At 35.0% G+C, this 23,484-nt stretch overlaps 1 protein-coding gene, 2 long non-coding RNA genes and 1 pseudogene across 4 annotated transcripts; all 4 read left to right on the top strand.

Moving 5' to 3' along the window:
* The first annotated feature begins 2,288 nt into the window (after positions 1 to 2,288).
* LOC123904279 lies at positions 2,289 to 13,142 on the top strand (annotated as a pseudogene).
* Positions 3,176 to 8,622, top strand: LOC123907635. The gene is made up of 5 exons (XR_006809287.1): positions 3,176 to 3,231; positions 3,383 to 3,690; positions 3,787 to 3,967; positions 4,691 to 4,706; positions 8,435 to 8,622. It is a non-coding gene; the product is annotated as an uncharacterized LOC123907635 (long non-coding RNA).
* A 1,703-nt stretch (positions 13,143 to 14,845) lies between the features above and the next one.
* Positions 14,846 to 19,511, top strand: LOC123907634. 2 transcript variants are annotated; one of them, XR_006809286.1, is made up of 3 exons: positions 14,846 to 15,297; positions 15,599 to 16,023; positions 19,224 to 19,511. It is a non-coding gene; the product is annotated as an uncharacterized LOC123907634 (long non-coding RNA). The 2 variants fall into 2 exon arrangements; XR_006809285.1 differs by having other exon boundaries at positions 15,604 to 16,023; positions 19,224 to 19,510.
* Positions 19,512 to 19,713: 202 nt separating this feature from the next.
* Positions 19,714 to 21,031, top strand: LOC123907633 (protein ALWAYS EARLY 3-like). Its single transcript, XM_045957977.1, has 3 exons — positions 19,714 to 19,827; positions 20,657 to 20,719; positions 20,856 to 21,031. Exons 1-3 carry the CDS (start codon positions 19,753 to 19,755, stop codon positions 20,946 to 20,948), a joined length of 231 nt encoding a protein of 76 aa, XP_045813933.1. The 5' UTR covers positions 19,714 to 19,752; the 3' UTR covers positions 20,949 to 21,031.
* Positions 21,032 to 23,484: the final 2,453 nt, after the last annotated feature.

Raw genomic sequence — 23,484 nt, 5'->3', positions numbered from 1 at the left:
GCGCGTACCGCAGGACCATGGTTACAGGCCGTTGATTTCCATCAGACAGCCAAGATCTGATCTCATCAAGACTGTCTGATCAATCAGACAGCCCAGATCATCCGAATCGATCAGATTCCAGCGCGTCCACCACACTGGATTACACCCTGGAGAGAGAAGAATCTACTTTTTAAAAGCAGAACACGTGTCGCTGTCTGATTGGCTGGGCGTGATTTTTTTCCATTTAATACTTTGAACTCAATTATTTCGTTGTAAATTAATTTTTTATTTTTTTTTTATACCAAAATTCATAATTTTTTTTCTCTACAAATAGAGACTTGGTTCGTTTGATTTGGACACAGAAAAAAAAACCCAATTTTTTACTACCTTAATCTCATTTTTCACTACCTTACATCAACTCACTGAAACCATTCTACCAGGAAAATGGTTTCAGAGTGCAAATCTCTGAAACCATTCTACCAGCTAAATGGTTTCAGAAGCAAACACAATTAATAAATTAGTCACTGAAACCATTCTACCAGTAAAATAGTTTCAGAGTACAACTATGTGCAACCATTCTACAAGCTAAATAGTTTCAGAAGCAAATAACTAATAATCAACTTACTGAAACCATTCTACCAGCAAAATGGTTTCAGATTACAACTCTCTGAAACCATTGTACCAGATAAATGGTTTCAGAAGCAAACACAATTAATAAATTACTCATTGAAACCATTCTACCAGTAAAATGGTTTCAGAATACAACTATGTGCAACCATTCTACCAGTAAAATGGTTTCAGAAGCAAACATTAGTTTTTAATTACCGTTTTATCTCATTTAATTAATTAAAAATAGTTTCAGGTCTCCAAAAATTTCATAAAATATACCAAAAGTTCCAGAATATTATCTACTATTTTCCTGGTATAATGGTTTCAGTGAGTTGGTTGAGTGGTGCGTGTTAAATTACAACACACAAGTAACGTATTTAGTAGACAAAAAATGAGATTAAGGTAGTGAAAAATTGCATTTTTATTACGATTTGTATTTTGTACTATTTTAATGTATGTAATTTTAATGTGTGTGATGACAATGTTTAGGATTTGAATTTAAGAATTTGTGACATTATGAGTTTATGAAATTTTCATATTTTTTATGATTTTTTTAACTATATAGAGTCCGCTTCAATAACTATATAGAGACCGGTTTATTTCACCGATTTAATCCGATTTGTCATGCGGTTCGACCAGTGACCCACTGATCTGACCAGTGAACCAGTGACCTAGTGCCTTGACCGGGTCGATCACCGGTCCGGGTTTTAAAACATTGCTCCCACCAACAAAACCTACCCAACAGCTGATACCTTTTTTTTTTTCTTCACCGCTTGCCACCATCTTCTTGTATCATCTTCTTTATATTTGTAAAGTTATCTCAACGATGTCATTTCTTTTTCGGTTGTAAAATTATTTTTTTATGTCAATTTTTTTATAGTAATTGACGTAGAAACTTTTTATATTTCAATTTCAAACTCTTTGTCAACGATGGCAAAAAGTGATAGCAAATAAACTTACAAATATAAAGTTAGCATAAAGTTTTAAAACAATATCGATTTCAGGAATAAAGATAATAAATCGCAAAAAAGAATGAAAGTTTATACACCTCTGAGTAAATTAAGTCGAATTGTGGTGAAGTTGTTAACATGAGACATTGAAATGTGAAAGATGTTTTTTTTTTAATAGATTTCAATATTGTTGAAGGTGTTATAGTATGAGAATGTATATATAACTTTATAAGTCACATGTGATAATAACTTTCCAAATCTCACATGATAATTATTCTCTAAATTTATGATCCGGTAGAAAAAAAAAAATTGATCAGGAAAGACATAAAAATATTTCGTGATGAATAATATAGTCGACAATAATTTTGATATGATACACTTTTAAAATTGACGGTGCTTATTAATTATTGCACATAATTTTAATTACAATTGACATACTTGCCATAGTGGTTGGAAATATTGTCTTGCAAGGATTGCGTATCTTCAATAGTAGCTATTGACGATGCTGAGGAATTTTAACAATTTGAAACATTGAGGTTTAAGTGGTTTTGGCGATTATTGCAAAGAGTTTAATTGATATGCACCGACGGTGTAAAATAGTTTTACACCATCGTCCAATAAACAATCATTATTTTGCCATGTCATATCAAAAAAGTGGGGGTGAAGTGGGGTGATGTGGCGGAAAACATGGTTGGTATTAGTTGATAGTGTAAAATTATTTTACACCGTCAGTGCATATCAATTAAATCCTATTGCAAAAATATTGATCATTGTAGAGGAGATAGTTGGAGGGGTTTGGTGAATAATATGCTTCCTCCTGGTGCTTCTGTTCCTGATGATGTTACTAATTCTGATTACTCTATAGCTTTCGAATATTTAGGTCCACCGGTTCCGTATGAAGTACCAAAAATCGAGCCGTTAGGTGTGAAATCAAGAGCAGTTGAACGAATCCCTTTGCCGATGTCTCGTATTACTGGTGTGACAGGCTCTCCTAATCAGAGTCCTAGGGTGTCGGGAAGTTCAGAATCTGTGGTTTCTGTGTTACTATACTCGGATCTTTCTTCTGGTTCACCTTCTGCTTCGCCTGCTTCGGTTCATAACCCTTCAAATGTTGGTACTAAGCCGGTGATTAATGAAGCGAAGAGGGTGCCGGTTGTGACTTTTAATAAGGTTGAAAGGTCTCAGATGAAAGAGTCAGTGGAAGTTGTGAAGCCGGTGTATCCGGAATACGTTGGAGTTGTGAAAGAAAAGAAGAAAAAGAAAATAAGCGTTTGTTATAGGTGTAGAAAAGGGAAGTGGGAAACTAAAGAGTCTTGCATAGTTTGTAATGCTAAGTATTGCAGTAACTGTGTGCTTAGGGCAATGGGATCGATGCCTGAAGGGCGTAAATGTGTAACATGTATCGGCCAGCCTATAGACGAATCAAAGCGTTTGAAATTGGGTAGATATTCGAGGGTGTTGTCTCGACTATTGAGTCCTCTAGAAGTTAAGCAAATTATGAAAGCAGAGAAAGAATGTTCGGCTAATCCGCTTCAGCCGGAGCAGTAGAGTGTCCCTGAATTACTTGGATTCGCTTTACCTCCACGTAAGCTGAAGCCTGGTAGATATTGGTACGACAAAGAATCCGGTCTATGGGGAAAGGTGATGATTTGTGCTTTATTACTGAGAATATTTCTGCTTCATTTTTCCCTATGTCTGGAATGTTACTTTTTTAGCTGGCGTAGAATAGAGTATTTCAATTTCAATTATTTTTTTTCAAATCGTAAGGTTGACTTATAAAATTACTATATTTTGATTTGTAATCAAAGAGCAGGCTTTGACTTCTGTTGTTATTAATTTTATAGGAAGGGGAAAAACCTGACAGAATCATTAGTTCAAATTGAATATCTCTGGCAAACTTAGCACTGATGCTAGTAATGGTAACACCGAGGTCTACATGAATGGTCGAGAGATTACAAAACTCGAATTGAGGGTACTCAGGGTAAGGCTTACAAAATTATTGCCACCATTCTAATCTTCGGATGATCCTTATCATTATCGTGGCTCTTTTGCATGTCTCTTTTGCATTATTAATACTCACTATTGGGTTTACGATGAGGGTCGTTATGAGGAGGAAGGTCAAAAGAATATAAGAGGAAACATTTTGGAGAAGGTATATTCACTTAAATAATTGTAGGTGGTAACATATTTAAGTCGTATTAAGGAGATAAAATAATACCGAGAGAGACGTTTACCTTTTTTTTGACAGTCATCAACAAGATTTGTTTGTGCCCTGTTCTTTCTACCTTTTCCTCATGGACAGCCACATGATTCAAGAGACGAGACTAGTAATTATACCACAATTCCTAAATATGTGGAACAGAAAAGAAACTCAGAAGCTTCTTGTTCTTGGAATTCAAGGATCTGGAACTAGCATTCTGTTTAAGCAGGTATGTCTTTTATTTCTAATGTTTATTCCTATGTTTCATGAATATGAATACAATACGAAGGTACGTATGAGTTCTTCCATACCAATTTTAACACACACAACAACAACATATAGAAGAAAAGCAATACCACCTTTCTCATTTCCTTTATCAAATGCTAGTGTAGTGCTTTAGTGGGGTATGATAAACCTTTCTATTTCACCTATTCATCAAAAGCAATACCACCTTAGTTTTAAAGATCAGATTCACTTTCTTCTTCTTACTTTTCTATAAGGTACACTCTCTTCTACTTTCTATCACTAAAAAGTTAAAAACTCATTTCTAAATTCTAACATTTGGGTATGCTTCTAAATTAATTTTCTTATGATAGCATTTAATAACAAAGTAGTTGGACTCCTGAGTTTTTCAACAATCAAAAATACTATTTATATTTATGACCGTTCTTGTTTGGTCATACTATAATTCAAAAGGTTGAAAACATTGTTTTTGTTTGGTTTTTTAGTTTTTGTCTGTTTTTAACTGTAGCTATTTCACATCTTCATCAGTATTATGTTGTTTTTTTTTTTGTCTCAAGTCATGTTTAGATTAGATTATATACCCTGATTTGAATTTTGTTTATTTTTTATTTGATTTTAAATCTATTTGTTTTTTATAGTATATATAATCTCTATTCTTTCATATGTTGAAATCTATTTAGTTACAAATTTTGTTTATGTGATATTTTAGACGGAACAAGGTTTATGTTACGAACCGGAAATTTCGTAACTTATAAAATATTGAAGAAAAGGATTAAAAAGCAGGAATAATGAAAACAACGTATTATTATCTGAAAATGAAAGATAAATGCAAGAGGATGAATATCCTAATGCCCACAGAGCAAAGCTCCTTCAAGGAAAGAGAAGACTCTTTCCTTGCCTAACCATAATGGTCCTAATAATAATCTTCCATAATCCCCCTCACACTCCCCTTACCTCACTATATATACTACTAAGAGGCATAATAAACTTGCCAACTCAGCACCTTATCTCACTCACTAATTATTCATAAAACCTCATTATACTCTTTATTACAAGCCAACTCAGCTCCCTATCTCACTCACTAATTACTCATAAAACCTCATTATACTCTTTATTACAATAATATCCCATTTTCCTATATTACTCATACTTGGTCTCTATCAATACCCACCCCTTCAAAACAACCTTGTCCTCAAGGTTGGACATGATTCCTATTACTCTTCTTGCTGCTATGCGACCCTTCAATTCACTTGAGAAACACATAGGAATCAAGCCATGGAAGACAATGAGGTCGATCATCACTTGCACCCAAATGCTCGAGGACCAAAACTTCCCTCTATCATATACCAACATAAGCAGCACCAAAATGCTTTTGAGCCAAATCTTTCCTCTGTCAAGTACTAAATTAAGCAAACCATAGATTGAAAGGAAATTTCTCAAACATTGATAAGCAACTCCAGTCATAAAGGTATTGAACTTCCCTGGATCCCATGGTATTGCCATTGTTGATGAATTTAATACTGTAATTACAAACATAGGAGCGTTAGAGGTAGTATATTCCTTTTTCCTCTCAAGAAATTTGATCACAAGTAAAACTCCATTTGCAACCATTTGCATAAGAACCTTCTGGGTGCAGTAGTAGTTGAGAATCAGATCATTGCCTCTCGAATCCCCTTGGAAGCTTGACAAGCCCCCTTCAAACAACCAAGTCACATGCACCGTTTTACAACTGCAGCACCCTTCTTCTGAATTCAGAGAGATTAATAGGTCACCAATCACAACTGGAAGAATTGAATGATTCCCGCTAATCATTAATCTCGGTACATACAGATCACCTACTAGCATAGATCTCTTGCAAAGGGTTGTATTATCACTGATCGATTGAGTAAAGGCCCATATTCCAAAAACCAAAACACATATTTCAGTTTGTAGAATTTCTTCCACATTTGTGAAACTGCAACGATGGTCAGGGGAAATCCTCCAAGCTCTTAAACCATTTCCCTCACTGCTTTGTCTCCAGTTACCCTCATCATTATGTTCGGCATGCAATATTGAAGAATATCCACTAGCAAGGTTTGTTTTATTGTGTGCATCACTCTCCTTAGCCTGATTTGTCATTGAGGGGACCCAACTTGCCAATCCAACATCTCTCCTGAGAAGAAACAGTATCCTATAATCTTTTGTCAACTCACATAGGAGTAGAAATGATGTCACAGGGGCAGAACAATTATATGCTAGTGTACAATCCATGACAAGAAAATCAAACCAAGTAAGGAGCAAATTTATGTGTTGCTCATTGTGAACATTTCCATCATTAGCAGTATGATCCGGATTACAATCAATTGCATACTTAAATGTCTTGCAAAAAGAGTTGTCAGAAACAGAAAAACTTTCTTTGACTGAACCATTCCGACTATAAATCTTAACCTTGGAAAACCTTTCAAAATACTTCTCATCCCATACACAAGTTAAGAGTGTAATCCTTGTTTCTAAGTACTTTGGTGAGAGAACTTGATTTAAAAATATCCAAGTTAAGAAACCCAATTTGAAGTCTTCTGAATGCAAAGACATCATCTTAAGAGCAAAGTCTACATACCCCTTCTGTCCATATCCTTTATCATTGACGTTTGGCACAAGCCCATCCCCATTAACACAAATCCTCACAACACATCCATGTGTCACATTTTCATTTAACAACAAGGGTGAGTCAACATATTGCATATATATGAAGTGCTCAAAAACTTCCACGTACCTCTCTTGTTGTGGACACCCACTGAGAAAAGAATTCCACCTTATTGACTTTGGGAAAAGTCTTTCACCCACCAACAAAGCCTTAGTAATGAGAACTTCAATATCTAAAGGGCAATAGTTACGATTCTCTCCCTTCTCCTTTGACAGCCATGCCACAGTCTTTACAGGTAAAACGAAAGTCGACGACCCCGGAGTTGGTGATGCCACCACACGTTGAATGATTTCTCGCAGTTGTGTAGTCGCAACTAGATTAAGTATCTTTTGGATATAGCCGACTGTGATGAACAAATTCGGGTCAGGCGGTTTTGGCGGAACTGTTGCAAACTGTTTTCCGTCTAGCGATTCCGGCGAACCTGACCGGAGGGTGCATGCAATAGATTGGCACAGAAAGCATCTCGTCTGCGACTCGAGTTTGACGAAAAACGTGACTTGGATCGGACCCATAGGGTTTAGCCCATGAATAAGGTTGACATGGACTCTTTTCTTTTGACCCGGTAAGTTAAAATTTGTTTGGGTCAGGCCCATTAGGCTTACAATTGGACTCAAATTTCCAAATACCGGTTCTACCCCTCTATCTTCCTTCTCCATCAATTTCGTACGAGTCATTGAGGATCTCTTCATCGCCGACCCAACGATGCTCACACTTGAATCGGGGACCGGTGACACCGATGGTGGTGGTATCTTGACCATCGACCCATTCACATCCACATACTTGTTCGCCTCTGGTGGCTTAGGTTGCGGACGTCGCCGTGGGAGGACCACCAATGGTTGATCGGAGACCGACAGGTCCGGCGGCTCCGGCGGTGGTTCAAGAGCAAACACTTGCTCTGCTCTTCTGTGCATCTCACACATCTTCACACTCAATTTGCTGTTAATTGTTTCCGATTTTTCGGCTCTCACCATCCAAGCAATCGGATCTGTCCCGGTAAACGATGGAAGTTCCACCTTAACAGAATGGCAAAACTCCGTCAACGTCTCACCTCCTAATTCTCCAGAACTCGACTCTTTCGTCTTCTCCGGCAAGATCTGAACCACCGCCGTCGTGTTAGCGACCACACTGGCACCTTCTTCCTCCACCACAGACTTACCAAAACACTTTTCCATCATCGCGATTAAACTCGTGTGGCTCTCCTTCATCGCTTTCTGAACATCAACAAGTGTTGATCGGACCTCAGAAATTTCTCCTTGGAGAGCTTCGACCCTAGCTTCCATTGTCTTCACTGGCTCAACCATCGTAAATCCGGCAGGTCGGACCATTGTTACGAACCGGAAATTTCGTAACTTATAAAATATTGAAGAAAAGGATTAAAAAGCAGGAATAATGAAAACAACGTATTATTATCTGAAAATGAAAGATAAATGCAAGAGGATGAATATCCTAATGCCCACAGAGCAAAGCTCCTTCAAAGAAAGAGAAGACTCTTTCCTTGCCTAACCATAATGGTCCTAATAATAATCTTCCATAATCCCCCTCACACTCCCCTTACCTCACTATATATACTACTAAGAGGCATAATAAACTTGCCAACTCAGCACCTTATCTCACTCACTAATTATTCATAAAACCTCATTATACTCTTTATTACAAGCCAACTCAGCTCCCTATCTCACTCACTAATTACTCATAAAACCTCATTATACTCTTTATTACAATAATATCCCATTTTCCTATATTACTCATACTTGGTCTCTATCAGTTTAGTAGCTATTGACGATGCTGAGGAATTTTAACAATTTGAAACATTGAGGTTTAAGTGGTTTTGGCGATTATTGCAAAAATATTGATCATTGTAGAGGAGATAGTTGGAGGGGTTTGGTGAATAATATGCTTCCTCCTGGTGCTTCTGTTCCTGATGAAGCTTCTAATTCTGATTACTCCGTATCTTTGGAATATTTAGGTCCGCCGGTTCCGAATGAAGTACCGAAAGTGGAGACGTTAGATGTGAAATCAAGAGCAGTTGAACAAATCCCTCTGCCGATGTCTCGTATTACCGGTGTGACAGGCTCTCCTAATCATAGTCCGAGGGTGCCGGGAAGTTCAGAATCCGTGGTTTCGGTGTTACTAATCCCGGATCTTTCTTCCGGTTCGTCTGCTTCGGTTCATAATCCTTCAAATGTTGGGTCTAAGCCGGTGATTAATGAAGCGAAGAGGGTGCCTGTTGTGACTTTTAATACGGTTGAAAGGTCTAAGATGAAAGAGGTGGTGGAAGTTGTGAAGCTGGTGTATCCGGAATACGTTGGAGTTGTGAAAGAAAAGAAGAAAAAGGAAATAAGAGTGTTATAGGAATGGAAAAGGGAAGTGGGAAACTAAAGAGTCTTGCATAATTTGTAATGCCAAGTATCGCGGAAACTGCGTGCTTAGGGCAATGGGATCGATGCCTGAAGGGCGTAAATGTGTAACATGTATCGGCACCCGTTTAGACGAATCAGGGCGTTTGAAATTGGGTAAATATTCGAGGATGTTGTCCCGACTGTTGAGTCCTCTAGAAGTTAAGCAAAGAAAGAATGTTCAGCTAATTAGCTTCAGCCATAACAGTTTGTTAGAATAGAAAATATTATAATATTATTTGTTGAGAAAATATCTCGATTTGGTTTGTTTATTCTTAGCCCTATAATAAAGGGATTTAGTTTATATTTAAATTTATTCACTTGGTTATAAATACCAAGGTAGTATCATACTATTTGATTAATGTAAATAATGTAAATATTGTAATTAGGGTTGTTGACATCATTATCAATAATAATTTATTGTTCCTTATTATTTTCTCCTATTCTTTCACTTCCCCAAATTTCAACACAGTTGAGTGTCAATTGATTCCCCCTGAACTCCTGAAGCTTGACGAGATGGCAGAATTACTTGGATGCACTTTACCTCCATGTAAGCTGAAGCCTGGTAGATATTAGTACGACAAAGAATCCGGTCTATGGGGAAAGGTGATGATTTGTGCTTATTACTGAGAATATTTCTGCTTCAATTTTCCCTTTGTATGGAATATTAGTTTTTCCACAGGCGTAGAATGGAGTATTTCAATTTGAAAATCTTCTTTTTCTTTCAAATCATAAGGTTGACTTATAAAATTACTATATTTTGATTTCCATTCAAAGAGCAGGCTTTGACTTCTATTGTTAAATTTTATAGGAAGGGGAAAAACCTGACAGAATCATTGGTTCAAACTCGAATTTCTCCGGCAAACTTAGCACGGATGCTAGCAATGGAAACACCAAGGTCTACATGAATGGTTGAGAGATTACAAAACTCGAATTGAGGGTACTCAGGGTAAGCTTTACAAAATTATTGCCACCATTCTAATCTTTGGATGATTCTTATCATTATCGTGGCTGTTTTGCATTATTGAATTCAATGAAATAACTGTCTCCTTTGAATTTTCAGTTGGCAAACGTGCAGTGTCCACGTGATACTCACTTTTGGGTTTACGACGATGGTTGTTACGAGGAGGAAGGTCAAAAGAATATAAGAGGAAACATTTGGGAGAAGGTATATTCACTTAAATAATTGTAGGTGGTAACATATTTAAGTCGTATTAAGGAGATAAAATAATACCGAAAGAGATGTTTACCTTTTCTTGACAGGCATCAACAAGATTTGTTTGTGCCTTGTTCTCTCTACCTTTTCCTCATGGACAGCCTCATGATTCAAGAGACGTGACTAGTAATTATACCACAATTCCTAAATATCTGGAACAGAAAAGAAACTCAGAAGCTTCTTGTTCTTGGAATTCAAGGATCTGGAACTAGCACTTTGTTTAAGCAGGTGTGTCTTTTATTTCTAATGTTTATTCCTATGTTTCACGAATATGAATACAATACGAAGCTACGTACGAGTTCTTCCATACCAATTTTAACACACACACACACAACAACATATAGAAGAAAATGAAATTTTGTAAAATGAGACTAATATGCATATGTAGATGTAGGTTTGACAGTAAAAAGAACTTGAATTGTCTAAGTAGTAGGCCAATATTGGTACTTAATTGATTAAAATTAGTCACTTCAATTTATAATGTGTACAAAATGAATCACTTGATTATAGGGATTGATATAAATACTTTAGTTGGTTCAAATTGAGAGTATGAAAGAACATTTTCCAGTCCCGGTGTTTAATATTGATTTTCATATAACATGATAGAGGAGCCTAGATATTTTTCTAAATAGATTTTCATATAACATTCTTCATGCTTGGTTCGTTAGATTGTTAGGAATCAGGTTAAAGTATTAGAAATTTTAATCTTCATTGGTTGAACCTAGATATTTTTATTATTGATTTTGCTATATTTTCTATAGTCCTTTAAAAGGACTCCTTTTTATTAGTGGAATTAAAGAGGATCTGTGTGAACCTTTCCATATCCCTTATTTTGGAACTTTTTAACAGTGAAAAGGAAAAATCAACTTCATTAGACTCATCAGCTATTAGTACTAGTAGGTGCTACAATATATTGAGTGGATGAACATAATTACATTCCTTAATAAACTAATAAGTGACTCTTTTCATTAAGAAAGAGTGCACATCTATCAGTGTTCTGTGGCGGCGGTACTTTTCACCACGATAACTCTGTTTAGCCCTGCAATAAAATCTGGCTCTTGGTAGGTAGCGAAGCGTTTACAGAAAATATTAGTTACGTTTTATTGCATACGACACATACGTACATGGTTTCTATTTTATTTAAGAAATAACTAATCTGCTGCAAATTATTGGCATTCTGAATATAACTTTGGTCTGTGTTAATGTTAATGTTAATCCTATGGCTAACATTTATAGTCATCATCCTGCAATGACATCAGAAAGCAATGGTGAAGCTAGCAATACTAGTGAATGCGTCTATTCTCTCAACCCAAGGCTAAAACATTTTTCCGACTGGCTCTTGGACATTATAGCCACTAGACCTTTAGTTGAAGAAGTGTGGAAAGATCCGCCAATACATGAAACCTTAAAAAGAAAAGACGAGCTTCACTTCATTCCAGGTGTTGCAGAGTACTTCTTAAGCCGGGTAATTGCCTATCTAATCATCCTTGAAATCAGGGTCTTCTTAAACCTACGGTGTTTTTAAAATGGCTTAATTAGTCTTTTGGTCCCTTAAAGATATTTTAGGTTTCACAATGGTCCCTTAAAGAAAAAAAGGTTCGGATTGGTCTCTTAAAGACACATTTGTTTCTCAATTGGTCCTGTCCGTCAATTTTTTACAAAAAAACGTTAGTTTAGTTGACTGAATTGTGGATGTCATTAAGTGTAAGTGGTTCACCAAAAACCTTATTAATTTTTAAAATTTTAACCATTTGAATTTTTTGTTATATTTGGAGTTAAAATTTAACGAAAATGACCAATATGGCAAACATATATGTCTTTAAGGGACCAATCCGTGCCTTTTTTTCTTTAAGGGACCAATCCAGGCCTTTTTTTCTTTAAGGGACCATTGTGAAACCTAAAATGTCTTTAAGGGACTAATTGACTAATTAAGCCTTTTAAAATTTATTCTTTAGCTATTATTCATTCTGAATATTACAATTTACCGATGCTATAATTAGGCTTATTTGAATTGTTTTATTTGAGCTTATCTACTGTCATAAGCATTTGTGAGACTGTTTGAGAAAGCTTATGGAAACTACTTATGATAAGTCATAAGCTCCTTTTAACTTATTTCCACAAGTTCTCTAGGATAGCTTATGAAAATAGCTTATATGAAAACAATTTAACTTTATTTTACCTTTTGGTACAAAAAATAGCATATACATAAGCACTTTGTATGCTAAGCACTTAATTAAGCTGTTTATCTAAATATGGCCTAAGTTTATGGCTATCATAGTTGGAATGGTTATTGTTTTGGTGGCACAATTTTCCTTTTCTACATTGACAAGATTAGTGGTATTGACATGTAATCTTTTTTTGAAGAAAATGTAATCTTGTATAGCTAGATAATGTGCTCTTGTTTATTGCAGGCTGTTGACATATGTAGCAATGAGTATGAACCTTCTGAAAGGGATATACTATATGCAGAAGGAGTTACTCGAGGAAATGGTTTGGCTTTCATGGAGTTCTCACTCGATGAATGTTGCCCAAAGTTTGAAGCTTATACAGATAACCTGGATGCTCAGTTGCCACCTCAGACCAAGTAAGCATATTGAATCAGCAACATTTGATACCTAGCAACCACATTTTTCCCTGAACTGGTCTTTGTGCCTTTTAAAAAGTGATTGAGGCTAACTATTGTTTGCTTAATTAAGTGCATATGTATAAGTTTTTCTGTAACAAAAGATTAAATGAGTCAAACTATGTTCATATAAGTTGCAAGCTGTTTTCATAAGCTATCTTGGACAACTTATGTAAATAAACTAAATATCTTATGGATGCCATAAGTTGTTTTTATAAGATGAGAAATTATTTTGCCACCCTACCAATTTTCTCGCGTGCCCTACGAATTTATCAAATGCCCCCGTCCGCTACTTAGGTAGCGGATACCCCCCAAAATGTTGAAAAGGTGACCATCTCTTATAATAATTTCCCTTTCATAGATCATGGAAATGTATTTAGTGTAAGTATGACAGTCACTACACATCCTAAGATTTCTTGTTATTCTCAAAGGAGATCCTTCAGATGTATGTGTCAATCCCAAAGCAATTGCTAACTTCTGACTATGATATTTTAATCTCTCTTTCTTTTCTTCTTCCTCTACATCAAGCAAAACTTGTGATGTGTCTGGTATATACCCTTCAAACTTCAATTGCCATTCCATTTGGCTAAACACCTCCTTCAATCATCTCAACATAAAGCAACAAAGCTTCTTCTAATTTCATGTTAGTAACATTCCATCTAATCATAGTGTTCTAATTTCATGTTAGTAACATTCCCTCCTTTCCTTACCCTTTTACAATAGTTAAATTACTTGCTACCCAATTTAAATTTTGTCTTTAAGGAGTAACGAAGTGAAGTGTTCACCTTTGCAATATAATTTCATTTACAAATTTTTGGATATATTTATTACATTTTTTAAAAAATATGTCTTGTATTGATATCTCTAATTTATGTTAGAATATGAAAAATTAACTTTGAATACATTGCAAAGGATAATTTAGTAATAATATACGTATATTTTAGAAAAATTTGTTACTTAACAACTATTTTTAATATGTGATATTTTTTTGTCGATATTCCTATAATAGTAACAGACAAAGGGAATTTTATTTTTTTTGTACAAATTGTAATTTTTATTTTTTTGCCATGATGTACAAATTGTATTTAGATGTGATGAAATACAATAAATAAGAATAAATTAATAGTTTTAGTCAAAAAAAAAATTATTAGTAAAAATAATTAATGCTTCATTGATATTTTAAAAGGATAATTATTTTGGGATAGAAAAATATTTTATTGAAAAGTTGTGTTATATTTAAATGAAAAAATTATTCTTGTGAAGCAAATACATTTTTTATAAAACAAATAATTTTATATTTTTAATTAACATTAAGAAAAAATAAAATAAGTAATGACCAAAATATTTTAAACACATTTTTCATAAAAATTAAAAATAGAATTATTTAATAATTTTTAGTTTAGTAGTCTAGTTGCTAGAAATTTCACACTTAAAATGAATAAGTAGAGCGTCCGGGGTTCGAATCCCGACTCGTGCATAATATATGCGATATCTCTAGTGGCTAGAAATAATTTAATTTTTTTTGTCAAGAAATAATTTAATTTTTGTTTTGCTAGTAAATAATTTAATTTTTTTTGGTACAAAATAATTTAATAATTTAAATGGTATTAAAAAAAATTAACCTCAAATGATATAACCTATATAAATTGTATTCGCGCGTGATGCATAAAAAAAAATTTATATTTGCGCGTGTGATTTCTTCCTCGCTGAGAACCCGCCACACTCGACGAGACTCCAAGAAACCCACACTCCGGTGATGTAACAACCCGACTCTAATTAATATTACTAGTATTAATTAGAGGTTCCAACTAGAAGATTAAAATATAAGGTTTAAGGATTCATTGGAGAAATTGTAGTGAAAAGAATGACAACATTATGAATTAGTACAAGTGAGGGGGCAAATGAGTAATTGGCAAAAACTATATGTGTGGATATATTAAATTATAGCAAAAGGGAAAAGAAGTGCACAGAACCATTCATCTTCTTCTTGCCTGCGTGAGCTCTTTCTCTCTTTTCTCCCATGTTAGCTTGAAAACCCTCTTAGCCACACACACTACAACTCGCCTCTTTCTCTCAAAATTCTCTTCTCAACAGGCATCAATAAACATGTTCAACTTCTATTTTTCTTACCTTCCCAAGCTAAACGAAATTAGCTCAAAACCCCCCAAAATTCCAACTTCTTTAATTTCTAGTTGCATGTGCAATTAACTTCACAAATTGAGACTTTTGAGTGTTGGGAACTAAGGTAAGAGGAGTTAAAATTCAGCTAATCCCTTCCATTTTTATCAGATTCGAACTCACCCTCACCACGTTGACCAAAGATCTAAATTCTCCATTCCTCTTGTGATGATGCTTTTCATGTGCAAATCCCTACCCAAATTCGTGTACTGGAGCTAAGGTAACAAGAATAATCCCATCTTTCATTAGTTACTTTCTCTTCAGCTTTTGTTTTTAATAGACAAGGGTTCTTGCAATTACTTCAAATTGTCTAATTGGAGCTTTTACATGTGTAAAATTCCTTGTAACAACAAGTCTTAGATGTTGGGATTTAAGAAATTATTATGGAAACGTGATTTAGAAACCTTAATGAACTGTTGTTGCTGTATTATGGGCTGGTGTTATTGTTAAAACTGATTTGGTATGGTGAGAATGGTTATGGCTGAATTCTATGGAATTTTAGTTAAATATTCGTATGACAGTACAGGTGCTAATCGAGTCATAGCCGTTGCTGTGTAGCCCAGACTTGTGTAATTGTTGCATTTTCGGATTCTACACCTAATTCCCTTCAGTTTGGATATAAATTTGGTATGTTTTGGATTAGAAATGGATTCGGAAAACGCGTTTGAAGTTGGATATTGATGCTGGAAACTACTTACGGGTTTTGGCATGGATTTTGCAGAATAAGCTAAAATGTGAGTTTAAGTTGGGTGAAGGATTCCATAACTGATTATGTATGCTTAGGTGGCTGAGTAAGAGTTTGGTTTGAAGTTGGAATGCAAAATTTAGAGGTTGGAAGTCACTAGCAGTTTTATGCAGAAAATCTATCGCGAGTTTGCTTATGCGAGCGGCACCATCGGATGTTTCTAAGCGGACGAGATGGCTCGGTACTGCTAGCAATTTTCAGGTGAGTTCCATAGATAGAAATCCTTACCAATATAGTCTCCCCACTATTCTCATGGAGAATTGGGTTTATGGGTAGTTAGAATTAGAATGAAAGATTGAACCTTGATGAGATTACCCTCTTAGATTAAATCTCCCAAATTGTATAGATTTGATGTATGTTGTTTATGAATTTTGGTGACTTCCCTTGCCCTTGTTGTGCCACTAATTGATGGCCTAATTTGTCACTAAAATTGATCTAAGTTAAGGTTAGGATTGTACCTGAAAAATTGCACAAAACTGAGTTTGGCAGGAAACAGAGCACCAGGGCAAATCTGCCCTCTGCGCCTGGGGCACAGCCTCTGCGCCTGGTGCGTGGGAGACAGAATCTCCCCTCTCCTCTTGCGCTTTAAGTGCCCCTGTTGTGCTTTAGGTGCATCCGGCAGCCCTGTTTTATCTTGTTATGTGTTTTCGGACGCTTGTGGGACACCGTAATGTCCCTAATGGACTAAGACTAATTAGGAATGAAAAATGTAGTTGTTAGTTTAACCAATTGCATAAGTTTGGGTAGAGAAAACAAATAGAATACCTTGGATTAGATGTAATATGAGTTAATTCAGGACAGATAAGAATTTGTGCAGTTGATCTTGAAATGTAGTGGACTTTGGACCACAAGCATTGGATTTCCTGACGCAGTACGGAAGCGCTAGGTTAGCAAAACGCTAAACCTAATGGATAAAGACAAGCCGCAAACACAAACTTGTCAAAATAGGGTTTCGGAGTCCACCGAAAGAGTAATTTGGAGTCCACCAAATTTGAGAAAATTCTCTGTAATTTTATTGAATGAAAAGTTGCCTTCAAGGCTACAATAGTTTACCTTAAATAGTAGTGAAAAATAAAAATAACAAATCTTCTAAAAGATTGTAAAAATAAAAATAACAAACCTAGCTAAATAAAAATAACAAATCTACCTAAAATATAAAAATAACTAATCTAGGTGAAATATAAAAATAAGAAATCTACCTAAAATATAATAAAACTAAATCTAACTAAAATAATAAAATACTGAAGAAATCCTCCTACATCAGTCTCCTCTACCTCAAAAGAACTCGACCCCGAGTTCTCATCTTGATAAGGAGCTTCCCTTGCAAGTTGATTCCTCCAATGAACAAGAGACCACCCTCCTGGATCCCATTGAGTGAAGTGAGAGGACCCGTCTTGTGCCAACACATCCAAATTACCACCGGGGTCCCATTCCTCAAAGATGGCATACAAAGTTGGAAATTTATCACAGAAGGATGTTTGACCCACCTTAGTTAACATGTATGAGTTAGTGTCACTAACATCAAGTTCACTAATTAGGTAATAATAATGGTGCTGAATGAGGGAAGTTTGAGAACTCCAAGTATCAACTTCAAGTGGCTCATTCTCACTTATTTGAATCTCGGTTGCTGCATCCATGATCCTTTCAAACGCAACCATTGATTCATTGTGATATTTAGACGCTGGTACTATGCAATCTGTGACTGGCGTCGCCTCTGTTTGGACACAGATTAAAGGAGCAGATTGCACATTGGGATTGATGACGTTTGAAACCATAGCTGATTTGGTGTTATCGATTTCAAAATCCACGACTTCATCGTGTTGGGAATCTCTAATAACATCGTGAACTTGCTCGACTTCATCGGCCTCTTTATTTTCATCTTTGGATTCTTCACCTTCAACTGAAACATCTGGTTCAACAACTACTTCAGTTTCTTTCGGTTTGGATTTATCAGCAGAATCGTCAAGTTTCTCGGGATGAGATGGTTGGTTATCATCTAGGGTTTCATTAGCTATGTGACGTAGTTGAAAATTGTTGGCATGATTGTTGTTGTTGGAATTATTGATGAGGCTCCATGCTTCATCGAATTTAACCTTAACATACCAATTAATATACGTTATCAAAACAGAATGTTTAGCAATATCTTTAATCGTCTTACGCAAGTTACCTGACATTCTGTAAGCATGTCTCAAAAGGTCGGACAAGGAGTAATTTTTGTTGCAACAAAACGGACAACGATATGTCGAATCAGAGATTTTAAACGTGTAGTAATCATCCTTCAACCTTTTGTAGTATCTACGCTCATAGTATTCCAAATCAGATTCACCACGCGTATGTTCTGATTTTATGTAGGTAACAATAGTTTGGTTGTTATTACGAACCCTAATAACCGGAATTCGTTCTCCTCCCCTATTCGGATTGATTCTGTTGTTGTTAACGTTGTTGGATAACGTCGTCATCTGTGTTGTCAGAGCGGTGATGGCCCCGGTTAAACCCGCTATGGCACCATCAAACTCTGTTTTCGTCACCGGTTGATCTCCCATCTGATCACTTCACGAAAGAACAGGGGAAACCTGCTCTGATGCCAACTGACGCAGTACGGAAGCGCTAGGTTAGCAAAACGCTAAACCTAATGGATAAAGACAAGCCGCAAACACAAACTTGTCAAAATAGGGTTTCGGAGTCCACCGAAAGAGTAATTTGGAGTCCACCAAATTTGAGAAAATTCTCTATAATTTTATTGAATGAAAAGTTGCCTTCAAGGCTACAATAGTTTACCTTAAATAGTAGTGAAAAATAAAAATAACAAATCTTCTAAAAGATTGTAAAAATAAAAATAACAAACCTAGCTAAATAAAAATAACAAATCTACCTAAAATATAAAAATAACTAATCTAGGTGAAATATAAAAATAAGAAATCTACCTAAAATATAATAAAACTAAATCTAACTAAAATAATAAAATACTGAAGAAATCCTCCTACATCATTTCCAATGCTAAATGTTTATAATGAATAAAATGTTAAGTTGTGGTCTATAAGGCACCAGAAAGACTTCCTTATGTAGGGGTTGGAGCTGGATTGAAATTCTACATAGAATTTCACGCAACGATAAGATGAGGTATGACCGTGCTTTAGCCCTGATATGATAGGGAATTTAGCCGGGTATGTAGGGGAATGATTCGAGACTACTCACCTCGGATTATTCCGTAAAATCAACTCAGATAAGTAACTTTGTGTGTCACACTTTATTTGCATTATATTGAAAATAATTGTGAAATGAATATTTATATGTTTATGTAATTGATCAACTGTCAAGGCAATAAGATATTAGTACCACCCTAAGATAGGTGGGACTCACTGAGGCTTTAAGTCTCATCCCACTCCTTTTATTTTTTACAGACAAACAGATTATACAAGACATGAGTAAGAAGAAGCTGAGGATTGAAGATGATAGATGATATATGCTATTAGCTTCTGCCTTATTAGTTATATTAATCTGTTATGTGTATTTCACCGGATTATCTCCGTTGTGTAATGGAAATTCATTTCTTGTACCTAATGATGGATTTATGTATTTATGAATTTTTCGAACAATTTACTTTGTAATTTTATTGTATTCGGATTCCATTATGTATATCTCTGTCAATATTCTAGACAATTGACATGGGGTGTTACAGGTGAGCACTCCGGCGAGCACTCCGACGGGTAGATTTCTTCCTCGCTGAGAACCCGCCACACTCGACGAGACTCCAAGAAACCCACACTCCGGTGAGCACTCCGGCGAGCACTCCGACCGGTAATTTTTTATTTTCTTTCAAGTTTCAAATGTTTTGAAAACTTGTTCTTTCTTTTATATTTCATTTATCCATAGTTTTCATGATCTTTAAAAATATACTTTTCTTTTTTTTATCCATTGTTTAGATAAAGTATGGGATCCTGGAACAAAGAAGAGATAACAATGTTTTATGAATCTTATAGAAACCAGGGGAAAGACTGGAAAAAGGTACGGAATCTATAGGTTATAGCAACTACATGTTAATCTCTTCTTTATTCAAACTCTATTTAACATTTACGATAATTCTTTTGGCATTCAATTTCGTTCATTCTTTCAAAACAGAGTTTATGGCTAGTTTGGGACCTAATTTTGGGTTGCCATAAAAAGCTGTTAACAGCAGCAATTTAAATATTACAGTGATGTCTAAGTTTGCCTAAGTTGTGAACAATTATATGAAACATAAATAATCGGTTCATAATCTCAATATTTAACGAAATGAATCCCTAAATTCAGAAATAAAATTCAAAGACATTTTATAATTGAAATAGTCGCCGCGATGAGTCGTCACTGCTGCAAATTGAGTCTTTGTCTACAAGCCATAGTACTGCAAATTTCCGCCGCGATGAGTAATACTGTCGCGCGTGTGACCCGTAGTCCATACAAACAGAGTATAGAGAGATATTATGCTTTCAACTATTTATTTTATTTTGTATTTAATTGTTATTCAAGCTATCAGATTCATCTGACGGCTGGAAAAGGTGCAGCAGAGGTAGCTGCTGAGGATCCGGATCGACTTACTTATTTAGAACTTGATGGAATGTTATTTAGTTTTTATTTAGAACCTATTTTGATGGTAAATGACAATATATAGTATAATTATTAAGAGTCCCTTTAATTTTGTCTATTTTTATATTTTTTAGTATTTATGTATGTTGTTGGAATTTATGTTTATTTTGTACATGGTTTTTTGGTTTTCACGATAGCGGTCATCCCGCTACCCGTTATAGCGCCACTATCTGAGATTAACAACATAGGTTTTGTTTGTTTTTATTTCTAGGTTGCCGCTGATGTAGGCACTAAAACAATTGATATGGTAAAGAGTTTCTATCATTTGAATTGGGTGAGTATTATATGAATTTTTATTCGTTTGTTTTATATGAATTTCTTATTTAGGGGACCAAAATTATTGACTGATAGAGAACCCAAGTAGGACAGAATGGAGATTTTGACGCTACCCGTTGTTTTGTAAATTGTAGGCATACCTTTCTCTGCCTTCTGGATTAACTTCTGTTGCTGGACTAATTGCAACGATGGAACGCCGTGGAATTTTTCTGGTAGGGTTCGAATAAAATGAAATATTTGAAATCTTAATTCTTAAAACAGTTTTTGATGTCAAAAGTGACTGGAAATTTACAGGAAGAGACAGACGATAGTGAACATGCTCAAAAATATGTGGAACGTGATATCTCAAACGATTTTTCCCAGTCGTCGTTGGTTGCTTCAAATGAGGTAAGGCTATGTTGGTTGCTTCAAATGAGGTAAGGCTAATAGCCTTACCTCATTTGAAGCAACCAACGACGACTGGGAAAAATCGTTTGAGATATCACGTTCCACATATTTTTGAGCATGTTCACTATCGTCTGTCTCTTCCTGTAAATTTCCAGTCACTTTTGACATCAAAAACTGTTTTAAGAATTAAGATTTCAAATATTTCATTTTATTCGAACCCTACCAGAAAAATTCCACGGCGTTCCATCGTTTAGTCCAGCAACAGAAGTTAATCCAGAAGGCAGAGAAAGGTATGCCTACAATTTACAAAACAACGGGTAGCGTCAAAATCTCCATTCTGTCCTACTTGGGTTCTCTATCAGTCAATAATTTTGGTCCCCTAAATAAGAAATTCATATAAAACAAACGAATAAAAATTCATATAGAATTTAATTTATATGCACCGTCGGTGTAAAGTTATTTTGCACATGCGGCCAATAAAAAACCGACACATCATGTATGGTCATTAATAACACATGATGTGTCACATTCATTAAATGACGTGGCAACGCGTCATTGGATGCATGTGTAAAAATAATTTACACCGACGGTGCACAACAATTAAACTCATTCATATAATACTCACCCAATTCAAATGATAGAAACTCTTTACCATATCAATTGTTTTAGTGCCTACATCAGCGGCAACCTAGAAATAAAAACAAACAAAACCTATGCTGTTAATCTCAGATAGTGGCGCTATAACGGGTAGCGGGATGACCGCTATCGTGAAAACCAAAAAACCATGTACAAAATAAACATAAATTCCAACAACATACATAAATACTAAAAAATATAAAAATAGACAAAATTAAAGGGACTCTTAATAATTATACTATATATTGTCATTTACCATCAAAATAGGTTCTAAATAAAAACTAAATAACATTCCATCAAGTTCTAAATAAGTAAGTCGATCCGGATCCTCAGCAGCTACCTCTGCTGCACCTTTTCCAGCCGTCAGATGAATCTGATAGCTTGAATAACAATTAAATACAAAATAAAATAAATAGTTGAAAACATAATATCTCTCTATACTCTGTTTGTATGGACTACGGGTCACACGCGCGACAGTATTACTCATCGCGGCGGAAATTTGCAGTACTATGGCTTGTAGACAAAGACTCAATTTGCAGCAGTGACGACTCATCGCGGCGACTATTTCAATTATAAAATGTCTTTGAATTTTATTTCTGAATTTAGGGATTCATTTCGTTAAATATTGAGATTATGAACTGATTATTTATGTTTCATATAATTGTTCACAACTTAGGCAAACTTAGACATCACTGTAATATTTAAATTGCTGCTGTTAACAGCTTTTTATGGCAACCCAAAATTAGGTCCCAAACTAGCCATAAACTCTGTTTTGAAAGAATGAACGAAATTGAATGCCAAAAGAATTATCGTAAATGTTAAATAGAGTTTGAATAAAGAAGAGATTAACATGTAGTTGCTATAACCTATAGATTTCGTACCTTTTTCCAGTCTTTCCCCTGGTTTCTATAAGATTCATAAAACATTGTTATCTCTTCTTTGTTCCATGATCCCATACTTTATCTAAACAATGGATAAAAAAAAGAAACGTATATTTTTAAAGATCATGAAAACTATGGATAAATGAAATATAAAAGAAAGAACAAGTTTTCAAAACATTTGAAACTTGAAAGAAAATAAAAAATTACCCGCCGGAGTGCTCACCGGAGTGTGGGTTTCTTGGAGTCTCGTCGAGTGTGGCGGGTTCTCAGCGAGGAAGAAATCTACCCGTCGGAGTGCTCACCGGAGTGTGGGTTTCTTGGAGTCTCGTCGAGTGTGGCGGGTTCTCAGCGAGGAAGAAATCACACGCGCAAATATAAATTTTTTTTTATGCATCACGCGCGAATACAATTTATATAGGTTATTATCATTTGAGGTTAATTTTTTTTAATACCATTTAAATTATTAAATTATTTTGTACCAAAAAAAATTAAATTATTTACTAGCAAAACAAAAATTAAATTATTTCTTGACAAAAAAAATTAAATTATTTCTAGCCACTAGAGATATCGCATATATTATGCACGAGTCGGGATTTGAACCCCGGACGCTCTACTTATTCATTTTAAGTGTGAAATTTCTAGCAACTAGACTACTAAACTAAAAATTATTAAATAATTCTATTTTTAATTTTTATGAAAAATGTGTTTAAAATATTTTGGTCATTACTTATTTTATTTTTTCTTAATGTTAATTAAAAATATAAAATTATTTGTTTTATAAAAAATGTATTTGCTTCACAAGAATAATTTTTTCATTTAAATATAACACAACTTTTCAATAAAATATTTTTCTATCCCA

This window comes from Trifolium pratense, linkage group LG2 (assembly GCF_020283565.1).
Source record: "Trifolium pratense cultivar HEN17-A07 linkage group LG2, ARS_RC_1.1, whole genome shotgun sequence".
NCBI classification, from domain to species: Eukaryota; Viridiplantae; Streptophyta; class Magnoliopsida; order Fabales; family Fabaceae; genus Trifolium; species Trifolium pratense.
Note: the sequence above shows the minus strand (reverse complement) of the source record. Positions and strands in the feature narration are given on the sequence as shown.

Excerpts from the sequence above, each read along its gene's own strand:
- LOC123907633 (XM_045957977.1), top strand. The coding sequence starts at position 19,753 with ATGGGATCCTGGAACAAAGAAGAGATAACAATGTTTTATGAATCTTAT. Across the intron at positions 19,828-20,656 it reads AGGGGAAAGACTGGAAAAAG|GTTGCCGCTGATGTAGGCAC; the intron begins GTACGGAATCTA and ends TTTTATTTCTAG. Across the intron at positions 20,720-20,855 it reads GTTTCTATCATTTGAATTGG|GCATACCTTTCTCTGCCTTC; the intron begins GTGAGTATTATA and ends TGTAAATTGTAG.